This window comes from Sinocyclocheilus rhinocerous, unplaced genomic scaffold, assembly GCF_001515625.1.
Source record: "Sinocyclocheilus rhinocerous isolate Xijiao unplaced genomic scaffold, SAMN03320098_v1.1 scaffold220, whole genome shotgun sequence".
Classification (NCBI taxonomy): Eukaryota; Metazoa; Chordata; class Actinopteri; order Cypriniformes; family Cyprinidae; genus Sinocyclocheilus; species Sinocyclocheilus rhinocerous.
This window is the reverse complement of record NW_015666573.1, coordinates 1,159,294-1,185,578: the sequence shown is the minus strand read 5'-3', so window position 1 is coordinate 1,185,578 and position 26,285 is coordinate 1,159,294. Positions and strand designations below refer to the sequence as shown.

Below are 26,285 nucleotides of genomic sequence, written 5' to 3'. Positions count from 1 at the left end.
CCTCCTGGCTCTGTGAGGGAGGGTCTGTGTTGTACCAAATACCTTCCATTTCTTAATAATAGACTTCACTGTGCTTCTAGGCATTGATAAAGCCTTTGAATTTTTTTTGTATCCATCTCCTGACTTGTGCCTGACTGTCCACAACTTTATCCCAGAGATCTTTTGACAGTGCCTTGTCAAACATAGTTAATTGTTTGCTTCAGTTGCACTACCAAGGACTGAAATGCTCCAGGAAAGCTCTTTTCATGCTGAGCTGATCAAAATTACCACAGCTGATCACAGTTGAAAGTCAAATGTCTTTTTGTGCCATTGAGAAGGTGATTAGCTTCACCTGTTTGAGTTTACATGTCATTTTTAAGAAGGGATGATCTTTTTTCTAACTCACTGATTCCGATTTTCTTTTTTTCTGACATGTTGGTGTTATATCTTTCACTTGGATTTTATAAGTTGCACTGAGTAAAGACAGCTGGATAAAACAAAAACTGTGTCCATCTTCATTTCAGGCTGCAATGCAAGAAAATTTGATTATTTTAAAGGGGGGTGATTCTTTTCTATACCTACTGTTTACAGATAACACAACTCATAGGCTCTCCAAACCCTTCCCACAACCATGTTTTAAAGACAGCAGCACGTCGGCGTACCTCAGTCACAGAGCAGCAGGTGGCCGTACAGACCCCAGCTCTCGTAAACTCCCCGTGTAACGTGTTGCCGTAGCAGCAATTAGCCCTTTCACCTGCCTGTCTCTCCTCAGCCTCTCCACTCTGTCCGTGGTGAAGGGAGCAACAAGTGGTTGCAGCCAGCGAGGTGCTGTAAAAATGGGCTAGAGGAGGCGGGGAGGGATGCAACGGATTTGATAACCATCAGTGCTTCTGCAAACCTGGATGAGTCACTGGTCTCTTAAAGAAACACAGGGCAGGAGGGGAAGGAGGGGAGGAGGGCGCTGCTCTCTCCAGGGAGAGCTGGCTGTCTTGCGTGTCATTTGTGAGGACTAGGCACGATTGGAGAGGGAGGTAGGAAAGAGAGGGAGATTAGGAGTGTCTGGGTGGGTGGGATTGAAGATGATGGGGAGGAAGAGGAGATAGAGAGATAGATATATAGATAGATAGAGAGGGAGATGGGGTTTGTTTGTTGTTTTGTATTTGGCTCATCATCACTCTTGAAGTAAATTTTGTAAGGATGAATGGAGGTTCACAGAGACCTGAATTCATTACTCGATTCATATCTACAGATTTTCTCTCTCTCTCTCACTTTCTCTCTTTTTTTGTTGAGTAAATCTGGATCCAGAGAGTGGCATGTTGCTCTGGATGGGAAGTGAGACAGTGGGGTGAGAGTAAGAGGAGGATGGCGTACACACAGGTGAGTCCCGCTCACTACTGCCGCACACACTCTTTCCCATCTGGATCTTTCTGGATTACACTTTTCATCTTCATATGTGTCTTTTTTCGGACATTTGTTCATAATCTGATTTTTTTTTCCGTCTCATGATTGTTTCTGGTCAAGGCCTTAAACCATTTCAGTTATGTATTATCTGTGTGTATTTATTTACTTTAATGTCTTATTATTCATGAAATATAAGGATTTGATGTTTTCATATTCAAACTATGTCTATGGACACTGTTTTTTTTCCTACATTACGTGTGTTAAAAACTAAATGGGCATTGATTTCTGTGGTGTTCAGGATATTGTATAGATTTACAGAGTATTTTTAGCAGAATCAATGTCTTGTAATCTCTTCAAGTAAAAAAACTAATTTAATTCATGTGAGTAAAACCATTACTAATCTTTTCAATCAAAACAGACATACAGACAGACTCAGTGGCGTCTTTTTGTGGTTGAAGTGTGAATGCAGTTTGTTTTTGATGTTTAAGCTCTGTGGCTGTGTATTTGTATGCTGTATTATGATTCATGGTACTGTGCTGAAGACCCCTTGCATGAGAATAACAGTTGTTGGAATTGGCCATGTGGACCAGTGGGAACTAGGGACAGTCGCCCCCTCCTCATCTCAGCGACCCTAATGCGTCATCCGTGCCTGAGCCAGCGGCAGCAAGGTGCGGGCTGGGAGTGCCAGAAGCTCGTATCACTGTTGCCATGGTTACAGCCACAGCTAATTGCTTAGACAACATTGGGCTGCTGATGAGGAGCAAGCTTGGCTGTGGTTGAGAGCAGGAACAGGGGGTGGGGAATGGGAGAGAAATCAACATGTAGATATTTACAAGTGTTGAGAGAAAGGGCTAAATAACTGGGCTGGGGATGCATTAGTGGATAAGCAATCAGATGTGTTGATCTTATACAATTCTGTGTTTTAGACCCTGTCCCTTATAGTCTGACCAATACTTAGTGGTGGTGGTATTAACATTACAACATTTTTTTTTATATCAGTTAGCATGTGACTTAGCAACATATACTACTATTCAAAGGTTTGGTGTCAGTAAAATGTTAAATGTTTTTGAAAGAAGTCTGTTATTAAAAAAATTGCTAAAAACAGTATTCTGAAATATTATTACAATTTAAAATAACTTTTATAATTTAATATATTTGTAAAATGTAATTTATTCCTGTGATGACAAAGCACTTGTATGCTTAATATTATTGTGTAAACCGTAATATTTTTTTCAGGATTCTTTGATGAATAGAAAGTTCAGAATAAAACCATTTATTTAAAAGAGAAATCTTTTATAACTATATAAAACAAAATGTAAAATAATATAAAGTTTTAAAATAAAGTCTTTACTGCAGGGGCGGTTGTAGGATTTTATCCACAGAGGGGCTGAGCCCTTTAGAAGACCATTAGATACAAAGTACAAATTACCTAAATAAACTTTATAGTGCTTGTGAAAACTATTATTATATGATGTAAATATACACAAATATCCATTAAAGCTACAGAAGCTAAGAGCAGCGAATGATTCTCAATTTTTCTTTTGTTGTTTGATTTAATATGAGAAATGCATGAGTCTATTATATTAATGCACATCCGTTATTTTCTTAACTGTTTGCCAGCTCGTAAACTTCCAGTGAGAAACCTCTCCTGCCTCGTTTTTGTCAGAAACTGTGAAACCAAGAAGGCCTTAGAGGCCGCCACACTTCTGGTAGAGTGAGCCTTGACCCCGAGAGGCGAAGGGAGATCAGAGGACTTATAGGCAATAGAAATGGCATCTACTATCCACCGACAGATGGTCTGTTTTGTAGCTGGAAGACCTCTCTTAGGGGGACCATAGCATACGAGCAGTTGGTCCGCCCTTCTCCACAGGGCAGCTCTGTGGACGTATGCTCTGTGGACTCTGCCCACTGACTGGCCACCAAGAGGTGCGTGGTAGGCCGCAATAGCCGCCACGTACGCTGTAAAATATTTACCTTTTTTTAAAATATCCCATTAAACCTGCTGAGATACAAAGAGCGTGAACTGAAATTCTCAGTTCCACTTGGTTCCACGCGCATGTCCGGGAAACTCATGAATATTCATGTTGGCTCCGCCCACTGAAACCGAAAATCTCGGAAACCGAAAATCTCGTAACACCTGTCACGCTGAAGGGCGTTCCCGAAGCGTCCTCCGACGCAGCTCGAGTTCCTGAAGAGGAATTGCAACACCGTAAATAATGACAGCGGCATTAACATACAGTTTCATGTTATTTTAACAACATTTAATATCATATGCCGAGCCTGGTAATCCCAGGCATAGAAATGTATACGTAGATGCCTCATTAGCGACTGTTTCTATGGGCCGCTATACATAAACCGTCCGCCAAATTGTAATGGTCAACTTGACGTCATTCACCATAATAATCAATGAATGAACAGCCGATGGTTATAAAAAACGCCGGGATTAAAAAAAAAAACACAATCCAACACATTCTTGCCTGTGAAAGGTTATCCCGGTAAAAGGTTATCCGGCGGTTTTTACAACCATCGGCTGTGCAAGATTGTGGCATCTTCTAATATCCATAGATTATTATGATGAATGACGTCAAGTTGACGTCAAGCATGCGTCTACATGCTAAGAGCGGTCGAATGTGGCATCTACCTATTATACATATATATCTATGAACCCAGGAGTGTAGGCTACCTAGACACGCAATTGTACATTTAAATGCTGACAATTAAACACTATAGAAACTGTTTAGGCTAACGTTAGCTAGCTAGCGATGCTGTCTCGTAAACAACATAATAATGCTATTCTTGATAATCAATTACCGACCTTCATAGTCATGAACACATTATTAAAACACTTATAATATTTTAAAGCCTTTATTATTTCTCAACTCTACATCTGTGCAGTAAAATTCATTTATGAAGATGACATGAAAAAATGTGCCAAAAATGTGTCTTCTGGCGGAAAACAAAGACTCTTAAGATGAAAATGACATGAATTGCCATTATAACCAGTAGATGGCAGCAGAGGATCACGTCTCCCTTGGTTTTTTTTTTTCATCTTAGCTCAGCCATTTCAACAATTTTCCGTTCCTGTCAACATTATACTGTGCGTGCGTGCGGTGTGTCACATGTGTCATTTGTGGAGGCGTGCACGCTGTATGTCACGTCACTATTTAAAGCACTCGTCCATGTTCTGACTTGATGAAAACAAACAAATTATCTTAAGGGAAATTTCAATCTTGCGTCTAATTACACATTTGAAATAGCAATTTTCTGGTAATAAGAGCATATAAAGAACATGTAAATGATGGTAGTGAAATTACGTCCATGCGACGTTGCAGTTACGTTGCCAGTAAGTCATGAAATTACCTAAATATATTACGAATTAATAATATATTTATAATTAATAATATATTACGAATAGATTACGTATCTGGACCGTCCTAGGTAATCTTACAATGTTAGGAGGACGTACTGACGACGTTGTGAGTTGGTAATTTGATGGTAATGAAATTACGGACATGCGACATCGTAGTTACATTGTCAATTGGTGAGTCATGAAATTACCAAAAAGTACCAATACATTACGTAACAGTTATGTCGTGTGTTAGCAGCTGTCTGAGAGACGGCATGGTTGTGTGTGCTCACAGAGACGATCTATAACAGTGCGCGAGTACCGCATTGAGATCTCTTTCGCGCCGTCTTGTGCTTGAATAGCTTAAAATCACTTAATGTTTAAACTGACAATGACAAGCCTTAAGACACATGAAAATGATAAACTTTCTTAAGGAAGCAGCACTGGCCCGATCGGTCAGATGATTTTAGTGTGGCTGAGACGACAAATAGGGATTGCTAACAGGTTTCAATGATGTTAATTCTTAAAATGTTGCATTTTTATTTGAATACAAAAGTGAAAGCTTTCAGTAAAGACACCTGTCCTCTCACTATTTATTTTTTTCTGTTTCCTGTATGTAACCTCGACCCTCTGCTGCACTCAACTTTTGAAAAAGGGCAGTTGGAACCCATCAATGAGGTATGCACAGAAATCTCCTATTTTCTCGTATCTGTTCATTAACGATGATGTAGAAAAAATGGCTATTGTATTTTTCTAGCAGCTCCGAGATCCTTCATGCATGTGAAAAAGTGAGAAATTATGTAAGAAGCTTGACACCCACAGACCTTTCAGACCATTAAAAGCTGTCAAACATATACTTGCATCCATCCATAAAGGGAGGAAAATTCAGAGTTGTATCTTGACCTTTTCCTTCTATCTTTTCAGCTGGATGTTTGTTTTTTTTTAACCATCAACATCTTGTCTCAAGTCATTCATTATTTAACCAACTAGGCACATATTCAGCTCAGCGGAAGTGAGAGTGACTTGGCTTTTTGGAGCGAATAATCCTTATGAATTTGTTGTGTCAGTCAGTCTAAATCAAAGAGAAGCAAGTTGTGTTGTAAAAAGACTAATATCTCTTTCATAAAGGACTTCTATCCAAACATCTGGCTTCAGTTCTGGTCTAACGATCACATTGAGTGACTAAGTGATGTATGTCCCGCCCACCTTCCTGTTTCAATTGGAAACATGTCACCATGGGAAAGAAAATTGTTCACACTACTGTTCAATTTTTTTTCCGAAAGAAGTCACAGTACAGTAAAACAGTGAAATATTATTACTAATTAAATACATTTTTAACTGTTATTTATTTGTGTGATGGCAAAGCTGAATTTTCAGCAGTCATTACACCAGTCTTCCCTGTCACATGATCCTTCAGAAATCATTCTAATATGATGATTTGCTTTTCAATATTTCCCATAATTATCAATACTGAAAACACTTGTGCTGCTTAATATTTTTGTTGAAACCGTGATGCGTTGTTTTCAGGATTCTTTGATGAATAGAAAGTTCAAAAGAACAGCATTTATTTGAAATAGGAATCTTTTCTAACATTATAGATGCACTTACTGTCACTTTTGATCCGTTTAATGCATCCATGCTGAATACATTTTCTTTAAAAACTATTGGTAGTGTACATATCTTAATGAAATCACTTGATTTTTGGTGGATTGGCACTGACTTGATTAGTTTACTACAAAGTCCCACTAGAATAGTTAGATTAGCTAGTCTCACTAGAGATGTAAAAATCTCTCTGGGGCTTATGCTACATTTAGACTTTTTGGCTTCAAGCTGCAGTTGACTAGAGAATTACAAAAAAATTCCTTTAAGCACTGATTATTCATTACCATTTTTATCATCATAATATGCCATGTATGTATAGTCTGCTTCCAATGCAGGTCAGTCTGTCACTCTTTACTGGAGAGTCTCTTTGTGTCCCTTGCTCTCAGGGTCTTCTGTCCAGACTGTCTGACTTCCTGTTGTGTCGCTGGTCCTGCCGCTCCTGTTGGCAGTGGTGCTGGGAGTGCAGCTGCTGTCAGCCCACTGATGAGGAGGTGGAGATTCTGGGGCCTTTTCCGGCTCAGACTCCATCATGGCTGTAAGTACACACCCGTTCAAACCTCATACAAACCACAAACAATGCTCACACATCACAAATAACCCAGAACAATTCATCATTCATCTCATCTGTCTACTCTCTCATCATAACAGTCAGACTCAGATTGAGACAGACTGAATACACAGTGTTACTGAACAAATCTCAAGACAATCCCAAAGGCACCATCTGTCAAAGGCTTGTTTTTGATGATGGATTGTGTGTTCTGGTTATGTTTGGAATGGAATACTAGCCTCCTGCTTATTGAATACTTTACAGTATGAACTGCATATCTGCCTACTATTTTTTATTACTATATTATGCACTACCAAAAGTATTGGGTTGGTAATATTTTAATCCTCTCATGCTCACTAAGGCTCCATTTAATTGATTGAAATACTGCAATATTGTAAAATATTATTACAATTTAACTGTTGTAATATTTTTTTAAATGTAACTTATTCCCGTGATGGCAAAGCATTAGTGTCACATGATCCATCAGAAATCATTCTAATATACTGTTTGGTGCTCAGGAAACATATCTTATTATTATCATTGTTGTGCTGCTTATTATTTTTGTAGAAACCATGATAGATTATTTTCAGGAGTCTTTGATAAAAAGTTTTGGGGGAAAAACATAGATTGAAATATAAATATTTTGTAACATTATAAATATCTTTATTATCACTTTTCATCAATTGAATGCACCCTTGCTGAATAAAAGTATTAATTCCTTACCTGAAACCTTTGAACGTTAGTCTATAAACAATAGTTGATTGTTGTCACATGACCTCATTATATTGCATGTTTAAGTCAGCTGTTCACAACGTCCAGTTATCAAGTCAACTGCAAGTTAATAAGTACAGTATTTTGTAGAAGTATTCTAGAATGGAATGCCATAGTATGCCAACAGTGATATATTACACTACTGTCACATTGACATTTCATGTTTAATTCAGCATGTGGTATCTGGCTATCATCTCAAAAATAATCTCATATATTATTTATATTTATACTACGGGGCCATTGAATGCTTGAATCTGATTGGCTGACGAACATTCAAAGGTGTGCAATTATTTTCAGGGAAATGCACAGCGAACGTAGTTCCAGGCAGCTCTGGACCGCATTACATGTCCATATCACTTCGCCAAATGATTTCTGTTATTTCAACGCTCTTACAACAGCACAATAACCAAAACCAGAGTCAATTATTCCTTACATATACTTTATATATAGGAGTAGTATGGTAGTATACTGTTCTGAACAGTCAGATATCTTAAAATGCACTGTTGATATAGCTTCTGGTTCATATGTTAAACTAAAAAGGTATGCATATAAAAAAAGTATGATTCTAATTCTAAAATTCACACTGAAGGTGTGATATACTGTACGTCTGCTGAGTGTAAGCTTCTTATGACTGCTTAAAATTGCAATTAACCTGCTTAATTTTAATTTTAACTACTGTTAACAGAGCAGTAAATCATGTATCTCTAGTTGTAGTCATTGGATTTGTGGGCTAATGGAAGTGATATTGATGTAACGGATGGCTTTCCTGAGACGTTCTAGGAAACTGTTTTTCTATTCACTGTTACTCAAGCTCTTAATGACTGGGGTGTGGAGCTATTTGTGTTCCCATGCAGGAACAGCAAGGGTAATATGATTTAAATGGAGACGTGATTCATATATTAGCAGGGATAATTTATTTGAATGCTGTCAAGCTTTTTTAAGCATCTTTTTAATGACATCGTTCAATGATTTTTACCAGGACTAAACAAAGGTGGCCATAGATGCCTATTTTTCCATTTTGTAATATGCATTATTACCAATTAGCAGTTTCCTGTTGTGAAACGTCACTCACACTTGTTTAAAGAATGTAGTCGATGTGGTCACCAGAGACTACTGACTTATGCTGGTTTGACTGAGATCATGCTGAGTGGGAATTGAATGTTTGTTTAAAACCAAAAACAGGGACCAAATGGCTGGATGAGTTGCAAGGCTTTTGATTATGAGCTTCCAGGAACAATGTAATCATAGTGTTCAATTCATAACATATTGGAAATGCGAGGCATGCTTCTTTAACGGAATAGAACATGTTCTTCCAGATTGTGATTGTACAGTCATGACATATACCTCACCCTATAAGCCCGGCCACTCTCATTGCCTCGGATTGCTCCTAAGGCCATTTGTTTTAGAATCGTCCGTTGCTATGACAACTTTCTCCCTCTGAGCTGTAGTCATGGACACAAAGGGTCCTTGATGATCCCCAAGGGATGACTCGGAATCAGGCCTGCACAAAGATATCCCACACAGAATATTTACCTCTGTAGTTGGAAAACAACCAGATTAGAAGAGGATGTTGCAACAAATATTGTACAATATTGGGCAATAATGTGATTGCACATTCTTTAAGAAGTGGATCCAGTCACAGTGTCAGATATGGACAACAAATTTGAGCGCTGGATTGTAAGATGTTTTTTACTGTTGTTTTTCAGTTCATGCCAAATGGTTCTATTTTTTTTTTAAGTCTATAGCCTATGATTTTTAGCCTATGATTTATTTGCCTGCTTATATTTATTATCAGGCCACAGGTCAGGTCATTGGAAACCCTGCTTCTTGTCATATTTTTAACAGTGTATGAATTAATATCCCAATAGAATTGCTATGCAAAAGTTTATTCCCTCTTCCAAATGTTTTGTAGACTGAAATCTGAGTTCAAGACCATATTTTTAGAAGCGTTTGGACTTGACCTGGAGTCTGACTCCATGAGCTGGTGTCAACTAATTATAAAAGAATTTGGTCTTGGGCTCAACTTGAGATGGACGAGTCAAAGTCTGGTTTATATGAACTCGTGTACTACAATGCTGTTCTAGGCATCAAAGAACTGAAAAACAGTAAATTGTAATAATATTTCACAATATATTTTTACTGTATTTCTGGTCAAATAAATGCAGCCTTGGTGAGCATAAGAGACTTCCTTTAAAAACATTAACACCCCAAATTTTTTAAATGTTAACATATGTTGGCATTATCAACAGGGAATGTGTCAGTACTGCTACTAACGCTTAACAAACTCATCTCTTCCAGTGTCAATGAATGCAGTGACGAGAGAGGCACAAATTCTCACATCATGGCCGAGAGCCATGCTTCACCTGCTCAAACTGACACCACTGTAAACTGCAAGCCGCCCACCTCAGAAACTTCCCGATCCACCTTCACCCTAGCAGGCCAGCTCACCAGTGAGTCCAGACTTAACTCTCAATTTTTACAGAATAGCATTAGAATGATCACTTCAATTTCGCTTAACGGCTGTCCCATTTTACAGGTCTGAATGCACAACGGCCAAGCTCCCCCATGGTGGATGTAAAGCCGATTGAATTTTGGGCCATGGGACCCCGGAAGGAAGTGGTGCAGCCTCTGCGTAAGCCCCCGACACCACCCGATGACTACTTCCACAAACTGGAGCCTCGTCTGTATTCTCTGGACTCATGCAGCGATGATGTTGACTCTCTGACGGATGAAGAGATCCTGGTGCGGTACCAACTGGGCATGCTGCACTTCAGCACACAGTACGATCTCATCAACGCCCACCTCATCGTGCGAGTTATTGAGGCCCGGGACCTGCCCCCTCCCGTAACATGCGATGGTGCTCGACAAGACTTGGCCCACTCGAACCCCTACGTGAAGATGAGCCTACTGCCCGACCACAAGAACTCCAGGCAGACCGGCGTTAAACGCAAGACCCAGAACCCAGTTTTTGAAGAGCGCTTCACTTTTGAGGTCCCCTTCCTGGAGGCCCAGAGACGCACCCTACTGCTCTCTCTGGTCGACTTTGACAAGTTTTCACGGCACTGTGTCATCGGGAAAGTGTCTCTTCCTCTTAGTGAGGTTGATCTAGTGAAGGGAGGACACTGGTGGAAGGCCCTGGTGCCCAGCTCTCAGGTAATACCACTTGCCTGAGTCGCATTATTGCTTTTTCAGTCATTTTAGGTGTGGCACTTGCAAAATGACTGAGAAGTTAGGTCACATAAAACTAAATTAAATTATTTAGTCAAATGTGAAATCATTGCAGCCATATTTTAGAATGTCTTGCCTTATTTTTCAAGTTTAAAATAAGTTTTTTCTGCCCACCAAGGTTGTTTATTTGATCACAAATACAGTTAAAACAGTAATATTGTGAAATATTATTACAAGTTAAAATGACTGTTTTCTATTTTTATATAATAAATTTATTAAATTTACATAATAAAATTTAAATTGTTCCTGCAATGGCAAAGCCAAATTTCCAACAGCCATTGCTGCAGTCTTCAGTGTCACATGATCCTTCTGAAATTATTATAATATGCTGATTTGCTTCTTAAGAAACTTTAACTACCTTTAAACTTTAATTTAATTTTAAAGAAACTTTAATTTCTTTTTATTATCAATGTTGAAAACAGTTGCTTAATATTTTTGTATTAAATGTAATGCATTTTTTTTTTTCACGATTCTTTGATGACTAGAAAGTTAAAAAAAAAAAAACAGCACTTATTTGAAATATAAATCTTTTGAAACATTATAAAGGTTTTTACTGTCACCTTTGATCAGTTTAATGTATCAATGCTAAATAAAAGCATTCAATTCATTCATTCCAAAAAACAAAACAAAAAACCTGACTCCAAACTTTTGAATGGTAGTGTATTTGTCTCTGTTCCAAATGATATTAACCTGAAGTATTTGCCAGGAAACTATTAGACGAAACCAGATACTTTTTCATGTACAAATGCTTTCATTGTAGCATTACTCTGACATTACAGCTTTAATTCCAGTCTTTGACACTTAAAAACATGCACAACGTGTTAATTTGCTGACATCATTATCAAGACATTGATTTTCTCATTGTGATGGTTTTCAGAATGAGGTTGAGCTTGGTGAGCTTCTTCTGTCCTTAAACTACCTGCCCAGTGCTGGCAGGTTAAATGTGGACATCATCCGAGCAAAGCAGCTGCTTCAGACAGACATGTGCCAAGGTTCAGGTAAATGTGTTTCAGTGTGTTTTCCTCATTCCACTCTCTAAAATTTCAGAGAACTTATAGCAGAGCTTCAATGACCACAGAATCTATGCAGAAGTATGCAAAGTAATTGTCTTTGTGATGGAATAACTTGCTTTGTCTCTGAAACAGCTTTCCTTTTCTGCTGACATCACTTTGGCCACACATGCCATGTGATAAAGTTAACCAATAGTCAAATAGTTATTTAGTCTTTGTTTTAGCAAATTCGCTATTGGTCTTGCTCCATGTTTTAATCAGTTCCTGATGAATAAAATCAAGTCCTGCCCAGATTTTCCCCCACAGAGTATCCTGTTTCACTGAGACATATGCTACATCACAAAAACAAAATTTGTTTCAGAAAGCAATTCATGTTAACTTTAAACCAGTTGTTTCTTCTCTATATGCAGATCCTTTTGTTAAGGTGCAGTTGGTGACAGGTCTTAAGTTGATGAAGACTAAGAAAACATCCTGTATGAGGGGCACCATTGACCCCTGCTACAACGAGTCATTTAACTTCCGTGTACCTCAAGAGGAACTGTGTGAAGTCAGTCTTGTGTTCACAGGTATTGTTTTGAACATGTACACACAAAGACATACATACAGAGCTCTACACAATGAAAAATGTGAGCAATGGCTTTATGATGACCTTTCTTATGAAGAACGAGGAAACATAATTTTGAATTATTTACTTTTTCATGTATATACACTGAACAAAATTATAGACGCAACACTTTTGTTTTTGCCCCCATTTTTCATGAGCTGAACTCAAAGATCTAAGACTTTTTCTATGTACACAAAAAGCCTATTTCTTGCAGCCTGAAATGAAGACGGACACAGTTTTTGTTTTATCCAGCTGTTTTTACTTTTTTATTTGTTTTTTTCTGACATGTTGGTGTTATATCTTTCACTTGGATGTTATAAGTTGCACTGAGTAAATACAGCTGGATAAAACAAAAACTGTGTCCGTCTTCATTTCAGGCTGCAAAGCAACAAAATTTGATTATTTTAAAGAGGGGTGATTCTTTTCTATACCTATATATGCATTACCAGTTAGAATTTTGGGATCAGTAAGATTATTTATTTATTTGTTTGTTTGTTAGTCTGTTTTTTAAATTAATACTTTTATTCATCAAGGATGCATTAAATTGATCAAAAGTCACAGTAAACTTTCAGGCTGCAAAGCAACAAAATTTGATTATTTTAAAGAGGGGTGATTCTTTTCTATACCTATATATACATTACCAGTTAGAATTTTGGGATCAGTAAGATTATTTATTTATTTGTTTGTTTGTTAGTCTGTTTTTTAAATTAATACTTTTATTCATCAAGGATGCATTAAATTGATCAAACGTCACAGTAAAAACAATTATAATGTTACAAAATATTTCTAAAAGATTTTTATTTCAAATAAATGCTGTTCTTTTGAATTTTCTATTTATCAAAGATTCCTGAAAAAAAATGTATCATGGTTTATTAAGCAGCACAACTGTTTTCAAAATTGATAAAAATAAGAAATGTTTTGAGCAGCAAATCAGCATATTAGAATGATTTCTGAAGGATCATGTGACACTGAAGACTGGAGTAATGATGCTGAAAATTCAGCTTTGCCATCACAGAAATAAATGAAAATATATTAAAATATAAAAACATAAAAACGGTTAATTTGTAATAATATTTCACAATATGTTTGTACTGTATTTTTGCTCAAATAAATGTAGCCTTGGTGAGCATAAGAGACTTCTCTAAAAAACATTTAAAAATCGTATCAACCCCTAAATTTGGAATTGTATTATACGTTTAGTGTGATAATATTTAAATTACACTAAATGAATCCATTAATCCAAATTCACAGCCATATTCACAACAGAAATGGTCTTGTTGGATACCTAATACAGTAAAGGTGAAAAGTCATATCTCCAGGATAAAACATGCCAATTTTTCACCAGTTGATATGTAGCAATTCCTCACAATTAGTGTAATCTAGCTTATGACCAAGGGCTGCCATAGGGCACCTCATTAAGGTTCATTTAAATTCCGATAGGATTTATTCAATAACAGGTGCTGTCAGTCAGAAGCTGACCCAGATGGTTGTTCATGCTGAGATTTTATGCACTGGTACACACTGACATTTAATATTTGCACTCCTTACCCAGGTGCAGCCATGCACTGTGATTGCATAGGGCTGATGGTGGCCTGCACTCATAACCTAACCTTTGAGACAGTACAGAGCAGTAAGCACAACCCAATGTGTAGTTTATGCTGGTTTACTCAGGTTTAATTAGTGCTAAGTCAACAGTGATATTTACAGACAGGTATATTTGACGCTAAAGGGTGAGTGCTGCCTGTACCCCATCTAGGCTGGTCAGGATGTGTATCTCCCAGTCATACCAATCAGGGCTGCCTGCCCACCACTTCTCTCTGATGTTTCAGACTACAAAGACCTGCAATCAAACACTACCTACAATCCCACCCCTGCTGGGCCTCTGTCTCTCACTCCTGGTCTGTTTGATGAGACTCTCTGTCTCTTTTTGTATCCCTTTCTCCTCTTTAGCTCATTCTTTTTATTAGTTCTTTTACTTTTATTTCTTTACATTTCCTAGTATCATTTTTCAGAAGTATCACTTTAAGTGAAAGATCCCCTCTGACAGAGCAAGTAATGGGAATTTAATGGTGGTGTTATGTCCATAAGCAGTGAGTGGAAACAGATCTTCTGGCTCTGTTCAACATGAATCCCATCAGGCAACTATGCACGTTGGAAGTGGTCAAAATTGTGCCCAGTACCCATAAATATAGGTGGAGTGCTTTCACCAGTGGTCTGAGACTTTTGAACTCTCTTCATAATGTGTTTACACAGATGTTTTGTTAAAGTACCTAAACAGCATAAATGTATTTGCATGAGTATACTGCATATAATACAAACATTCAATGTTGTAGAATAAGGTCATCAGATTTTAGTTTAGTTACCATTCTAATAATAGAAAAGAAATAATAATCATAATAAATACTACATCAGTTATTTTAGATTATTATTAGTAATATTATTAAAATATTACACAAACGTTCAGTTTTAAAACAGATATTTAGTTAACATTCTTATAATAAAAATTTATTATTAATTTTAAAGGGGTCATGAACTGGCTTTTTTATTATTTTATACTGTTGTCTGAGGTCCACTTATGACATTCGCGTGGTTTTTACATTCAAAAACATCAAAATCAATAAGTAATAGCCTATTTTATACCCTGGTTTTGAGGCTGGCTCGAGAAACGCTCGGTTTTTATGGGCGTGCCGCATTGAAGACTTGGAAGTAAACGCCCACTGCTATGATTGGATAACAGTTTTGCATAGTAAACTAACTTTCTGTGTCAGTTTGACAAGCTACGTCTTTCATAGTTGGAGCCTTTTGTGACTTTTGTTAGACATGTACACATAATCAGGACCTATCAAGCGATCTCAAACAAAGCAATAGTGTGGAGGCTTGGAGCAATAGTGTGTTTCACCTATTTATTACGTCATTCATAGACACATTCCAGGATCTGGTGTTCACTGGGCCTGGTGTCAATAAAAGCTTTTATTTCAGTAACAAGGATGTTTTGAGTTCTGAAACTAGCAGGATATTCTTTTAGTACTATGATCTCTTATATATCAAAAGCTCAAGTAAAAGATGATTTCTCAATTCATGACCCCTTTAAGACGGTTTATACACGTACACATAATCAGGACATATCAAGCGATCTCTAACAAAGCAATAGTGACACATATTTTTTTACTCACATAAGTGTGCTGCGCCATTCCTGTCGGATCCAATATAGACGGCACAGCATTGCTTTTTAATCCCAGTCTCTGCAAATCTAGCGCCGACCTGTGTCTTGTTAACAAAGGAATCCGCGGTGAAATGAAGCGAACAAACGCTCAATGTTTTACTTTCGTGAGCTGGAACTTCATTAAAAATAAAGTTCAACCACGCATTCCTAATATTTGAATCCGAAGGAAGGTTATGCAGTGACTGTGTTCTTCCAGAACCAGGTGCTGCACAATACTTTGCGATCTTCAATGGCATGTTTATTGCTTGGTTTCTCGATCCAGTTTAACGTCACTTACGTTATTTCCCTACTATGTCATGTGGGAATCAGTGGGCGGGGCTACAGAATTAGGAGGCGGTGTTTAACCTATCTATTACGTCATAAGTAGGCACATTCCTGGATCTGGCGTTCGCTGGGCCTGGTGTCAATAAAAGCTTTTATTTCAGTAACAAGGACGTTTTCAGTTTAGAAACTTACAGGATATTCTTTTAGTACAATGATCTCTTATATATCAAAATCTCAAGTAAAAGTTGATTTCTCAATTCATGACCCCTTTAAACACTAAATTAATATTTTATAATAACAATAATAATAATAATAGTATTTTTTTTTCTTCTCAAGAATCTCTCGGTCACCATCCGGGACTCAACCAGAGTCCTTGGGAGTTACTTTGCATAGGATGTGTGCGGCCCCACAAAGCATGATCTTCTGTGCTTCAAAGGCACTTGGCTTCCCTGGGATCTGGTCCAGATATGGGTGGAAACCTTTCTTAATGCATCTGTAGGAAATTAGCTCAAAAGGGAAATGTATATAAATAATTACAGTTAATTATGATTAATTACAATTATTTCAGCTGCCAGTAGTAACTGTAGCAGAATTAAATTGTTCAATTATTAGATTTGTCAGTATTAATATTTTTATGCTTAGATTTAGGGGATCAAACTGTAACACCATGTGTCCCAACCAGACGCGACGTGACGCGATAAAAAGCGATCTTTTCCATGTAGTTTTTGTCCTAACCACCCGCAACAGCGACACGTGACAATAAGCGACATGGGATTCTATTTTAGGAACTGTTTTTATTTTCTGCGACGTCGCGGCAGGAACAACATACAAAATATGACAGTGATAATCTCAGGTAATGATTATGTGCTTTATTCAATGTTAAAAGTGTTTAATGTGAGTTTAAATATTATAAACGTTATATTTATATGCAGTTTACTGTCGGGGATTTGTCTTGTCGCGCCGCATCCAAGACAGCATCACTGATTATAAGCATCACTGTTTACTTGTATTTTATTGCGTCGCGCAGCGCCGCTCGCGTCCGGTGTAGACACGATGTAAGTTAATGTAGCTTTCTGATGCTGCGTTTGAATTTTCATGCCACATTACTTGAAATTAGCATGGGACAAACTTTTTTCTCTCACGGGCCGGATATTGCACGTGGGCCGCCTATTGAGGAACCATGCATTAGAGCATGTAGCAAGGATCAAAATCGTAAAGGGACATTAATTTGCAAGGCAATTATAATGAATAATTGATTTGTTAAATCTAATGAACAAATGTGTGTCTGATTGGTCCGAATGCTTCACATCCCAGGGCTCCTATCACAACTGGCACTATCTGTGTTCTTGTGTTCCAGGAACTGCTGATGTCGAATCCTAGGCTCTTGTTCTTGATGAGATTGTTGTTCTATTTCTCCACTACATCGTGGTCCACTGGTATTGCGACGTCAATGAGCAGACATATCTTGTCCTTCTTGTCGTGGACAATGATGTCCTGGCAGTTTGCACTGATGGTAAACACACCCTTGTCCTACATGATGGTACAGTCGTCGGTGTTCCTTGTTATATCGCTCCTTATAGTCTGTGTCAACAAGTGTGGAGCAACCAGAAATTATGTGACTGACTGTTTCCTCAGTTGCTCCACACATTCTATAACTACTGTTGATCTGCAGGTTGAGGATCTTGCATTGGTGGTACCTGGTGTTAAGTACATGATCCTGGGCAGTGATGATCAGGCTTTCTGTTTCTCCTTTCAGGCCGGACCTTGGAGCAAGCTAGATAGGCTTCCTTGTCTACAAATGGCTCATTCAGATATTTGAAGAACTTGCCATGGAGAGCCTTATCCTTCACACACTAGATATGATCTCATTCGAAATTCTCCCTCAATGCTCGACATTCATCCAGAGAACTCTCGCTCGGCTTTCCGCCATTGGTTTTAGCGCTCTCTGGTTGATCCTCTTGCCTGGGAAGACCATAGTGTTTGTGGATCTCATTCGCCATCTTCGTTAGGGAGTAATTGGTTTTGCTGGCTTCGTGCTTCTTCACCATCTTCATAAGGTTGTCACTACCTCGCTCAATGTATTTGCTAAGGCCGACGATGTCGATGTTGTGTGCAGACTCAAGCTCAATAAGCCCGTGGCCAACGTCCCTTGATGTACAATCAGTCTGTGTCTGCTTTCGGGTGGTGCATGCCGTGCATCGTTAGCAATTTCCTTGTCTTCCTGTCCATCTTCCTGATCTCCTCTACTCTCCAATCCACCATGCCGAAGCTGTATGTAGGGACAGGGACTGCTAAACGGTTGATAACACTGATCTTGTTCTTGGCATTGAGCTTACTCTTAAGTGCCAGGCGGACTCGGCAGTAGTACTTCCTGGTGATCTGGCTCTTCATCTCATTGTGCTGAATGTCATCGCCTTTGTCGATGCCCAGGTACTTGTACACTTTGTCCTGCTTGAGGTTTTTAATGGACGAACCTCCGCTCCGCTCGATGTTGTGGCTTTTGAAAGTATTGACAGCTTGTTGTGAAGGCGGCTCAGAGATGACCTCCTGCTGTTTGTTTAGAAGCTGGCAGAACTTCCTGGCGTCCTCTCTAAACAGCTTGTTCTGATAGAACTGTTGCTGGCGTTCTTTGTACCTGCGATGTTAACCTGGGCCTGGTTCGCCTGCTCAATGTTCTGATCCAGCTCTTTGCTTCTTTGCTTCGTCTCCTCCTGTCCTTGGTGGCGACACTCTCTAACTTAAGCAGTTTCACTCGGATCCTGGTTTCCATCGCTTGGACTCTTGCATTGAGTTGGGAACAGCTCCTGAAGGGTCAACTCCAGTCGTCTCACCCACTTGATGTTGATCCTCAGGGATGCTCTCAACAGTCTTCTGCTGTTGCTCTGACTGTTCTCCAGCAAGTTGTCCCTCCAGGGAACTCCCACTTGGTTCTTCATCGACAATATTAGCATTCTCTGGCTTTTGCAAACATCCAGGTTTTTTTAAAATGAAGTAATCAGATATTTGGTATGTGATAGTGTTCAGGTCAGCATATCAGCATAAATTTAGTAATGTTATGTTTTGTGCTGGAGATTTCCCTTAACTTTACTTTTCAAATATGCTTCCTTTGTAGGTTGGCCATATGTGTCATTTATACGGGACACGTCCTGGCCAGGATTTTTATATTGCCTAAAACATCCAAAGTATTTTGACCAATAACATGCAGGTATTGTACATAATCGACCAATTGTGGCACGTCGCGCGTGAGAACAAGCGATGCAAATACGCACACGTGTTTGTTTGTTCGTTTGACTTGAAGCTGCACACCGATCGTTGTATGACACTAAAGTACCGCGAGAGCGATTTGAAAGCATAAGGAGCCGTCTGCTCTGCTCTCTATAGCCCTCGTGAAATAATGTCATACAACGATCGATCTGCACAGTGCTAACAGCCAAAACCTGGATATTTTAGGCAATATAGAAATCCTGGCAAGGGTGCGTCCCGTAAAAATGGCCCGTATGGTCACCCTATTCCTTTGATACATGACTGCATTTGAATGCATTTGGAGGAGATAATAATGCATTATAAGATAACCCTTGATGCCTTTTGTCCTCAGCCTTATATTTTCAATTCTAAACCAGCAGTAATGATCTGTACCTCATTTCAATTGTGGTTTTAATATGAACGAGCCCAGAGCAGTAGAGTTCCCTCAGGACTGTTGAATGTGACATAGCTGTTGATGTCATCAGCTCAACATAGCGAGTCCAGTGCACCACGCCTGTTCTTTTGCTTTCAACTGATGATGTCAGCCATCCAAACAGCTCAATGTTTGTCTTTTAACGGACATATATTTTGCAAAGCTTGAAGACAAATAAATCTGGTTTAACAAACTCTTTTATTAGAATTATAGGATTATACATAGAAGAAAGTTTAATATTGACAGGGGATTAATTCCGTTATTCCTGTTTGAAGGACTGGTCAGAAATGGTGAAAAAAAGTCAAAAATGAAAATTGTCATCATTTATTAACCCTCATGTTTTTCCAAACACAATTGACTTTGGATAAATTTTGGATAACATGCTGATTGCTCATTTCAGTGCAGTTACAATGAAAAGGGACTGGAGCTTTTAAACTTCAAAAAGGATGCAAAAGCCAGGGTTATTATAGTTAATGAAAAATAAAACCATAAAATAGCACTCTATAAATAAACTATATATATAAAAAAAAAATTAACATTTTATTTCAGCTAATTGGAAACATTTTCATTTAGTTTAACTTGATGTACTAAAATAACTAAAACCAAAACTGAAAAAATATTTAAAGCTATATAGACTTGGGAAAAAACTAATAAAAATTATAAAAACACTACAAAATTACTGAAACTTTACCTAAAGGTAAAATGAAAAATCAGAAAATCTTATTCAAAATATTAATAAAAACTGTATTAGTATCTCAATGATACTAAAATAAACAACACTGGCAAAGGCACATCATAAAAGTATCATAAATGTGGTTCATTCAGCTTGTTCACTATATTCCAAGTCTTCTAAAGAACTGACTGAAATGTAATTTAATTTATTTTTTCCACTGATCGTCCTCTTAGAATCTTCCCCTTAACTATTGCGACCGGATCATTGAGTCTTGGATTTGAACTCAAACTGGATTCATGATTTATTGCGTAATTCACAATGGTTTTATGAACTGAATCAACTGATTCATTAAAGATATTAAACTCACACACTTAGGTTGGAATACAGCACAAGAGTCATGTGTGATATTCACCATATATTCACATTTTTTGTAACTCAAAAGAACATCTGCTGATCCAGTCTGAAGGTTCTCAAAGCAGATCTCCACTATAAATAGGATTGTCTCACATACTTTTTATGTGGTTAACTCGCACCTTGAATTCATATGGTGATGAGGAAAAGGAGTAGCTGAGATAAATGCTGCTTTTGCTCATGTAGGCTGTAATAACAGCTTTAGCTGTAAACTTGAGCCACACCAAAGTGAAGGAGTCCTTGGCGTGCAGTAGGATAAACCTCTTCTCAAGAGCTGATGTTGCTTGGTGACGGTGTATCACCAGCTCTGGTTTGAAGCTAGAGTCATGATGCTGTGAGATCCTTGTCTGGACTGTGGCTGCATCACTGACTGCCACCTCTGGGCTTTGTGACAGTATTATTTGTGCTTCCTGCTATTTTCCCAGCACTCCGCTGCCAGTTACAGGAAAGAGAGGAGAAACAGAGAAGAAAAGTCTTCAATCTTGTTAATGAGCAATGATGAAATTAACAGTGCCTCTTACTCTGACCCTACTCCATTAACAAAATTGGATTGAGGCAGAGAAAAACAGATTGACAGAAAAGATGAGTAATAAGCCAAAGAAATAAGAGGACACATTTGTGTCCTTATCTGTTATTGTATCATTGATTTACTATAATAGTTTTTGTTAATATTTTGAATTAGATTTTATTTTTATATTTTATATATTGATTTTAATTTTAAAGTTTTGAGAAATTTGTTATGTGTTTTTGTCATTTATATTAGGGGAAGTCGTGGCCTAATGGTTAGAGAGTCGGACTCGTAACCCAAAGGTTGCGGGTTCGAGTCTCGTACCGGCAGGGATTGTACCACTGTATGTATATAGTTTTTAGTTTTTAGATTTCGTTTTAGTTTTAGCTATTTTAGTCATTTATTTAGTTTATTTACTTTAACTTATACTAAATGGAAATGAGAAATGTTACCTTGACCTGAATTAATGTTTTTTTAAACATCTTAAATATTTTTTAAATATTATATTTTATTTCAGCTAATGTTTCTTTTATTTCTTGTTTTTTATGGTTTTAGTTATAGTTAATTATAATAATCCTGATTCGTGTGTAGAGCGTCTTCAAACATTGAATGGAAAACTCCATTACGAAATACGGAAACTCCAAGCAGCCATTATTACTAATAAGATGTTAGTCAAGTCTACCTTTTATTCATATAGCACTTTATAAAATATAGATTGTTTCAAAGCAGTGATAAACAGGAAAATAATGATTCAGTGATGCAAACTGAATTCAATTCTGCTGTACAGCAATTCGAAAAAGACGATAGTAAACAGCCATTATTCAGTTGAAATCAGTTCATTGTTGATTAAGTTCAGTTCAATAACTGTGTAAAGTTCATCAATTATGGAATGAGTTAAAAGCAGCTCTTGAGAAAACAGAATATCTTAATCTGACAGGTTTTAACATTGATTTTTATGTCTTTTCCTTCTTAGTTTACGGGCATAACGTGAAGAGTAGCAACGATTTTGTTGGTCGCATTGTGATTGGCCAGTTCTCCACCGGCCCGCAGGAAACCACGCATTGGCGCAGGCTCCTGGGCTCCCAGCGCACTCCGGTGGAACAGTGGCACAGCCTGCGCTCCCGTGCCGAGTGTGACCGCGTCTCTCCGGCTTCGCTCGAGGTCACGTAATACTAACACAGGACAGTCACTGAAGGTGGGATAGAGATCTATGGAAAAGAACTTTAAACTAAATATTAAAACACAAAAATCTGGGAGTGTCCCGACATTTCTGTGTGTAATTTTTAATGGTTTGAAACATAAACTAATAGATCTATTCTCGACTGAATAGTGGGCTCTGTCTTGGTGTTATTTGTGTACACTCTCCCTTACCATTATTATAATGGGGAGATGTAGACCGTAGAAAAGACCTCAGAGAGTTTTTCTGTTTATGATGACGAGCAGAAGCCTGCTGTCCATGTTTCTTTTTATCACATTGATACTATCTTACATGGGAGCTCACTAATCTCATCATCATCTGATTCTCAGCTGAGTTCAGGCTGTTCAGGTGTCCAGAGGAAGAACGGCTGTGGGGCTCACACCTAACCACTGGTTTGGTCTGCAGTGTTTTAATAATCATATTGTTTCTTTTTTCAGACTTCAATATGATTGCAGTTCTTGAAGTAGTTGGAAATCTGTGGCAACACAGTTGGTCATTTTTATTGCCCAGTTTGAATGTTTAAGTACGATTTTACACCAAAGCTTGGTTTGGTCGTGTTTTATGACCCTTATCACTGTTCTCATGCACATACTGATCTGTGATTGTGTTTAAGTGTTTGTGAGTGTGTGTGTTTGGTAAATGTTTGCACTTACAGCAGCTGAGGTCTGCAGAAACCCTAAGAGGCCATGCATTATTTTGTTTTTATATTTTTGTCTTGCTTTGTCATAACATTGACTTGTTCTGAATATACCAAAGTTTTTTTCTTGTGATCTGGACTTTCGCTTTTCACTATTTCTCGTGTCATCTTTCAAACATCACAAAAGTTTGGAGTCAGGAAGGATTTTCTTTTTTCTTTTTTTTTAAAGAAATTAATATGTTTATTAAGCAAGGATGCATTCAGTTCATCAAAAGACATTTATTTCTAATAAATTTATGTTTTTTTGTTTGTTTTTTAATTCTTCAAAGAATCCTGGAAAAAAAATGATCACCGTTTATACGAAAATAAAATAAGCAGCATATTCGAAAGATTTCTGAAGGATCATGTGACACTGGAGTCTGGAGTAATGATGCTGAGGATATATGTTTGCAATCACAGGAATAAATTACATTTTAAAATATATTCAAATAGAAAACGCTTTAATTGTAATAATATTTCACAATATTACTGTTTTCACTGTATATTTGAGCAAATAAATACAGCAATGTAGTTATTTCGAGATCACAAGAAAATTAAGTCAAAAGACTCCTGAAAAAAAAAATGAAATAATAATATATGGCTTCTTTCTAAGTCTGTATCACCTTGTAAATGCATTAGTGTTAGTGTCTGCACAACAGTGAACATGCTTTCACAGCTTGGGCAATATAATGCCATGCCAAGAAGCAAGAAGTTGCAGGTACATGCATTTCTCTTTGCTCTGTTACCTTCATTCCACGCTTTTGGCAAGTTCAGTTCATGTACTGTATTATCAACAACTTGGAGCTGTATTTTGTCTCAACTCTTTCTCATTCAGTCTATGAAGTATGTAAGGATAAATAGGATACGTTTGGGGAAAAAATATGTACTTAGCATAGAATCGAAGTGTAATCAGAAACATTACTGTATCTGTTTTCTTAATCTTTCTTCTGTGTGAGCTATGCGAGATAAGTGTTTGTTTCAGGTCAATTGTATGTTTCCACCATTGTCAATGTCAATGTAGATGATTACAAATGATTAGAGTGGTAATATTAACACATAATAATAATGACGCTGTGCCAGTGAAGATATGTATTTATTTATTTAGATAAAAAATGCATATAATAATAGCTATATAATTATCTCTCTAAACATATCTGTGTATATTTATAACTTAAATTGTGTACAGATAATTGAACAAAGCATGTTGCAATATAGATGAAAAAATAAATTGATAGAAGTAGATTATAGATAAATCATGAAATAATTTTTTTTTTTTTTTTAAACCTGTTGAAATGACCTCAGTGACACAAAGATTTTGGTTTCAATGGTGCCTGTTTTTAACTGTCTGCATTATATTTTAAACAGAAATGTTTAGTCCAACATCTCCCTGTCTGCTTTGAAACTTCTGTGAGTTTTTTTCCGCTGATGCTGTCCATGTAGTGTGAGCATAAGTGAAGCAACCTCTGATCAGCAGAATCCCTTTAAAGGTCTCTTTCACAGCGATTGTAATGTGTGAATCAATCAGAGAGATGTATCAAGTGAGGAAAGTGTAGTTTGGTTGTTCCATGATGCATTAAAGTGATGTTTATTACTTGGCTTCTCCCTTTTAGTATGCTTTTTAATTAAGAATGTTTTATAGAATCTTCTTATGCCTTCATATTTCATATACCTGCTGCGCTTTGGTGCAGATTGGACATCAGTAACATCCAACAACATTAGATCATTAAAAAATGTTGAGTGAACAATCCCTCTGTTATTCATTTGAAATATTTGTTTAAACCATTTAGCAATTTCAGTGATAACCCTGGCAATACACTAATTAAATCACACACAAAAAAAAATGATTCAGGCTTGTTTGTGTAAAAATGTTCCCTCTGCAGGCTTTAAGAGGGAGATAATTACTCTGAGGGTTAGAAGAGGGTCAATTAATTACTCTCTTCATCAACAGGGGAACAGCTTAACCCCTAATGTCCCCATGAGTCCTGGGTCAGGCACAAAGACATCCATCTAGCACATAGAAAAGCATAGGTAAACAATGGAAAAGCACAGTGGAATAGAAAAACATGTTTTGTGTGAACAGCCCCTAATATTTTCTAAATATTATGAATAATAATATTTTCTAAATATTAATATTTTGGCCCTAACATTTTCTAAATATCGAGGTGTCTTCTAAATAATTAAGCATAATTAATGACAATTATGACAATTTATTTTAAGTGTAATGTAGTAAATTCCTCCTCTTGTCATTCCAATTCAGTTTCCAATACAACATCCATGAAACTCCAGATCGGCTAATAAATTGAAAAGACAGTAGTTTTTAACATTCTGAATTTTTGGTGAAAATTTGTGGATAAGAACAGACATTTTGGTCACTAATTGGCACAGCACATGAACTAAAGAGAAAAGCAGAAAAGGTCATCTGCCTAGCTGAGGTTAAGCTCTTTCTGTCTTTTGAAGCTCTGCAGTCAACAGAGGCTTAAATGCCTTCTCTTTTAGAATCTCACCTTCTAGGTCACTGACAGATAAATGTGCAAAGACAGACACTGACAGTGTTTGGGATTCCAGATCAAGACTCAGGAGTCATTATATGGACACACATTCCTGTCTCAAGGTCTGCGAGAAATTAAAAATATCCTTTCTATCAAAAATAAGAGACATCTTCTGACTTCTTCAAATTCTGGGGTCTCCAGCAAAAGTACCCTATTTGAAAAGAAGGAAATAATGTCTCTGAACATTAATGGCCAGATAATTGAGTGGGGACCTCTGTTTTCCTTCAAAAACATTTGTGAACAAAGTGTTCGGTCTAGTTCAGTTTGGCCATATACTGCAGCTCACAATCTACACTAAAAAAAAAAGTTCTTTATTGGATTCAATGATTCCATGAAGAACGTTTAACATTCATGGAAGCTTTCCATTAGACAAAAGGTTCTTTATAAAAAGACTCTTTAGATTATTAAAATGTTTGCCACAGAAACAAATGCTTCTTTTAAGAACTGGTCACTGAAAGGTTCTTTGGGAAAATATATACATACATACGTGTGTGTGTGTGCGCGCGCGTTTTTGTGACAAATGAGGACATAAATTTGTATAATGACAAGGGTATGACATAGGTTACAAGGAGAAGGTGACTTTTCAGGACATTACCCCATGTCCCCACTTTTCAAAACG

General features: G+C 37.4%; 1 protein-coding gene across 1 annotated transcript; it reads left to right on the top strand.

The window, feature by feature from the left end:
- Positions 1 to 1,270: 1,270 nt before the first annotated feature.
- On the top strand, positions 1,271 to 22,503 carry LOC107732856 (synaptotagmin-17-like). Its single transcript, XM_016544276.1, has 8 exons — positions 1,271 to 1,356; positions 5,387 to 5,404; positions 6,715 to 6,863; positions 9,945 to 10,096; positions 10,183 to 10,799; positions 11,752 to 11,872; positions 12,295 to 12,450; positions 22,217 to 22,503. The coding sequence occupies exons 1-8, from the start codon at positions 1,342 to 1,344 to the stop codon at positions 22,411 to 22,413; spliced, it is 1,425 nt and encodes a 474-aa protein (XP_016399762.1). The 5' UTR covers positions 1,271 to 1,341; the 3' UTR covers positions 22,414 to 22,503.
- The last annotated feature ends 3,782 nt before the right edge of the window (positions 22,504 to 26,285 follow it).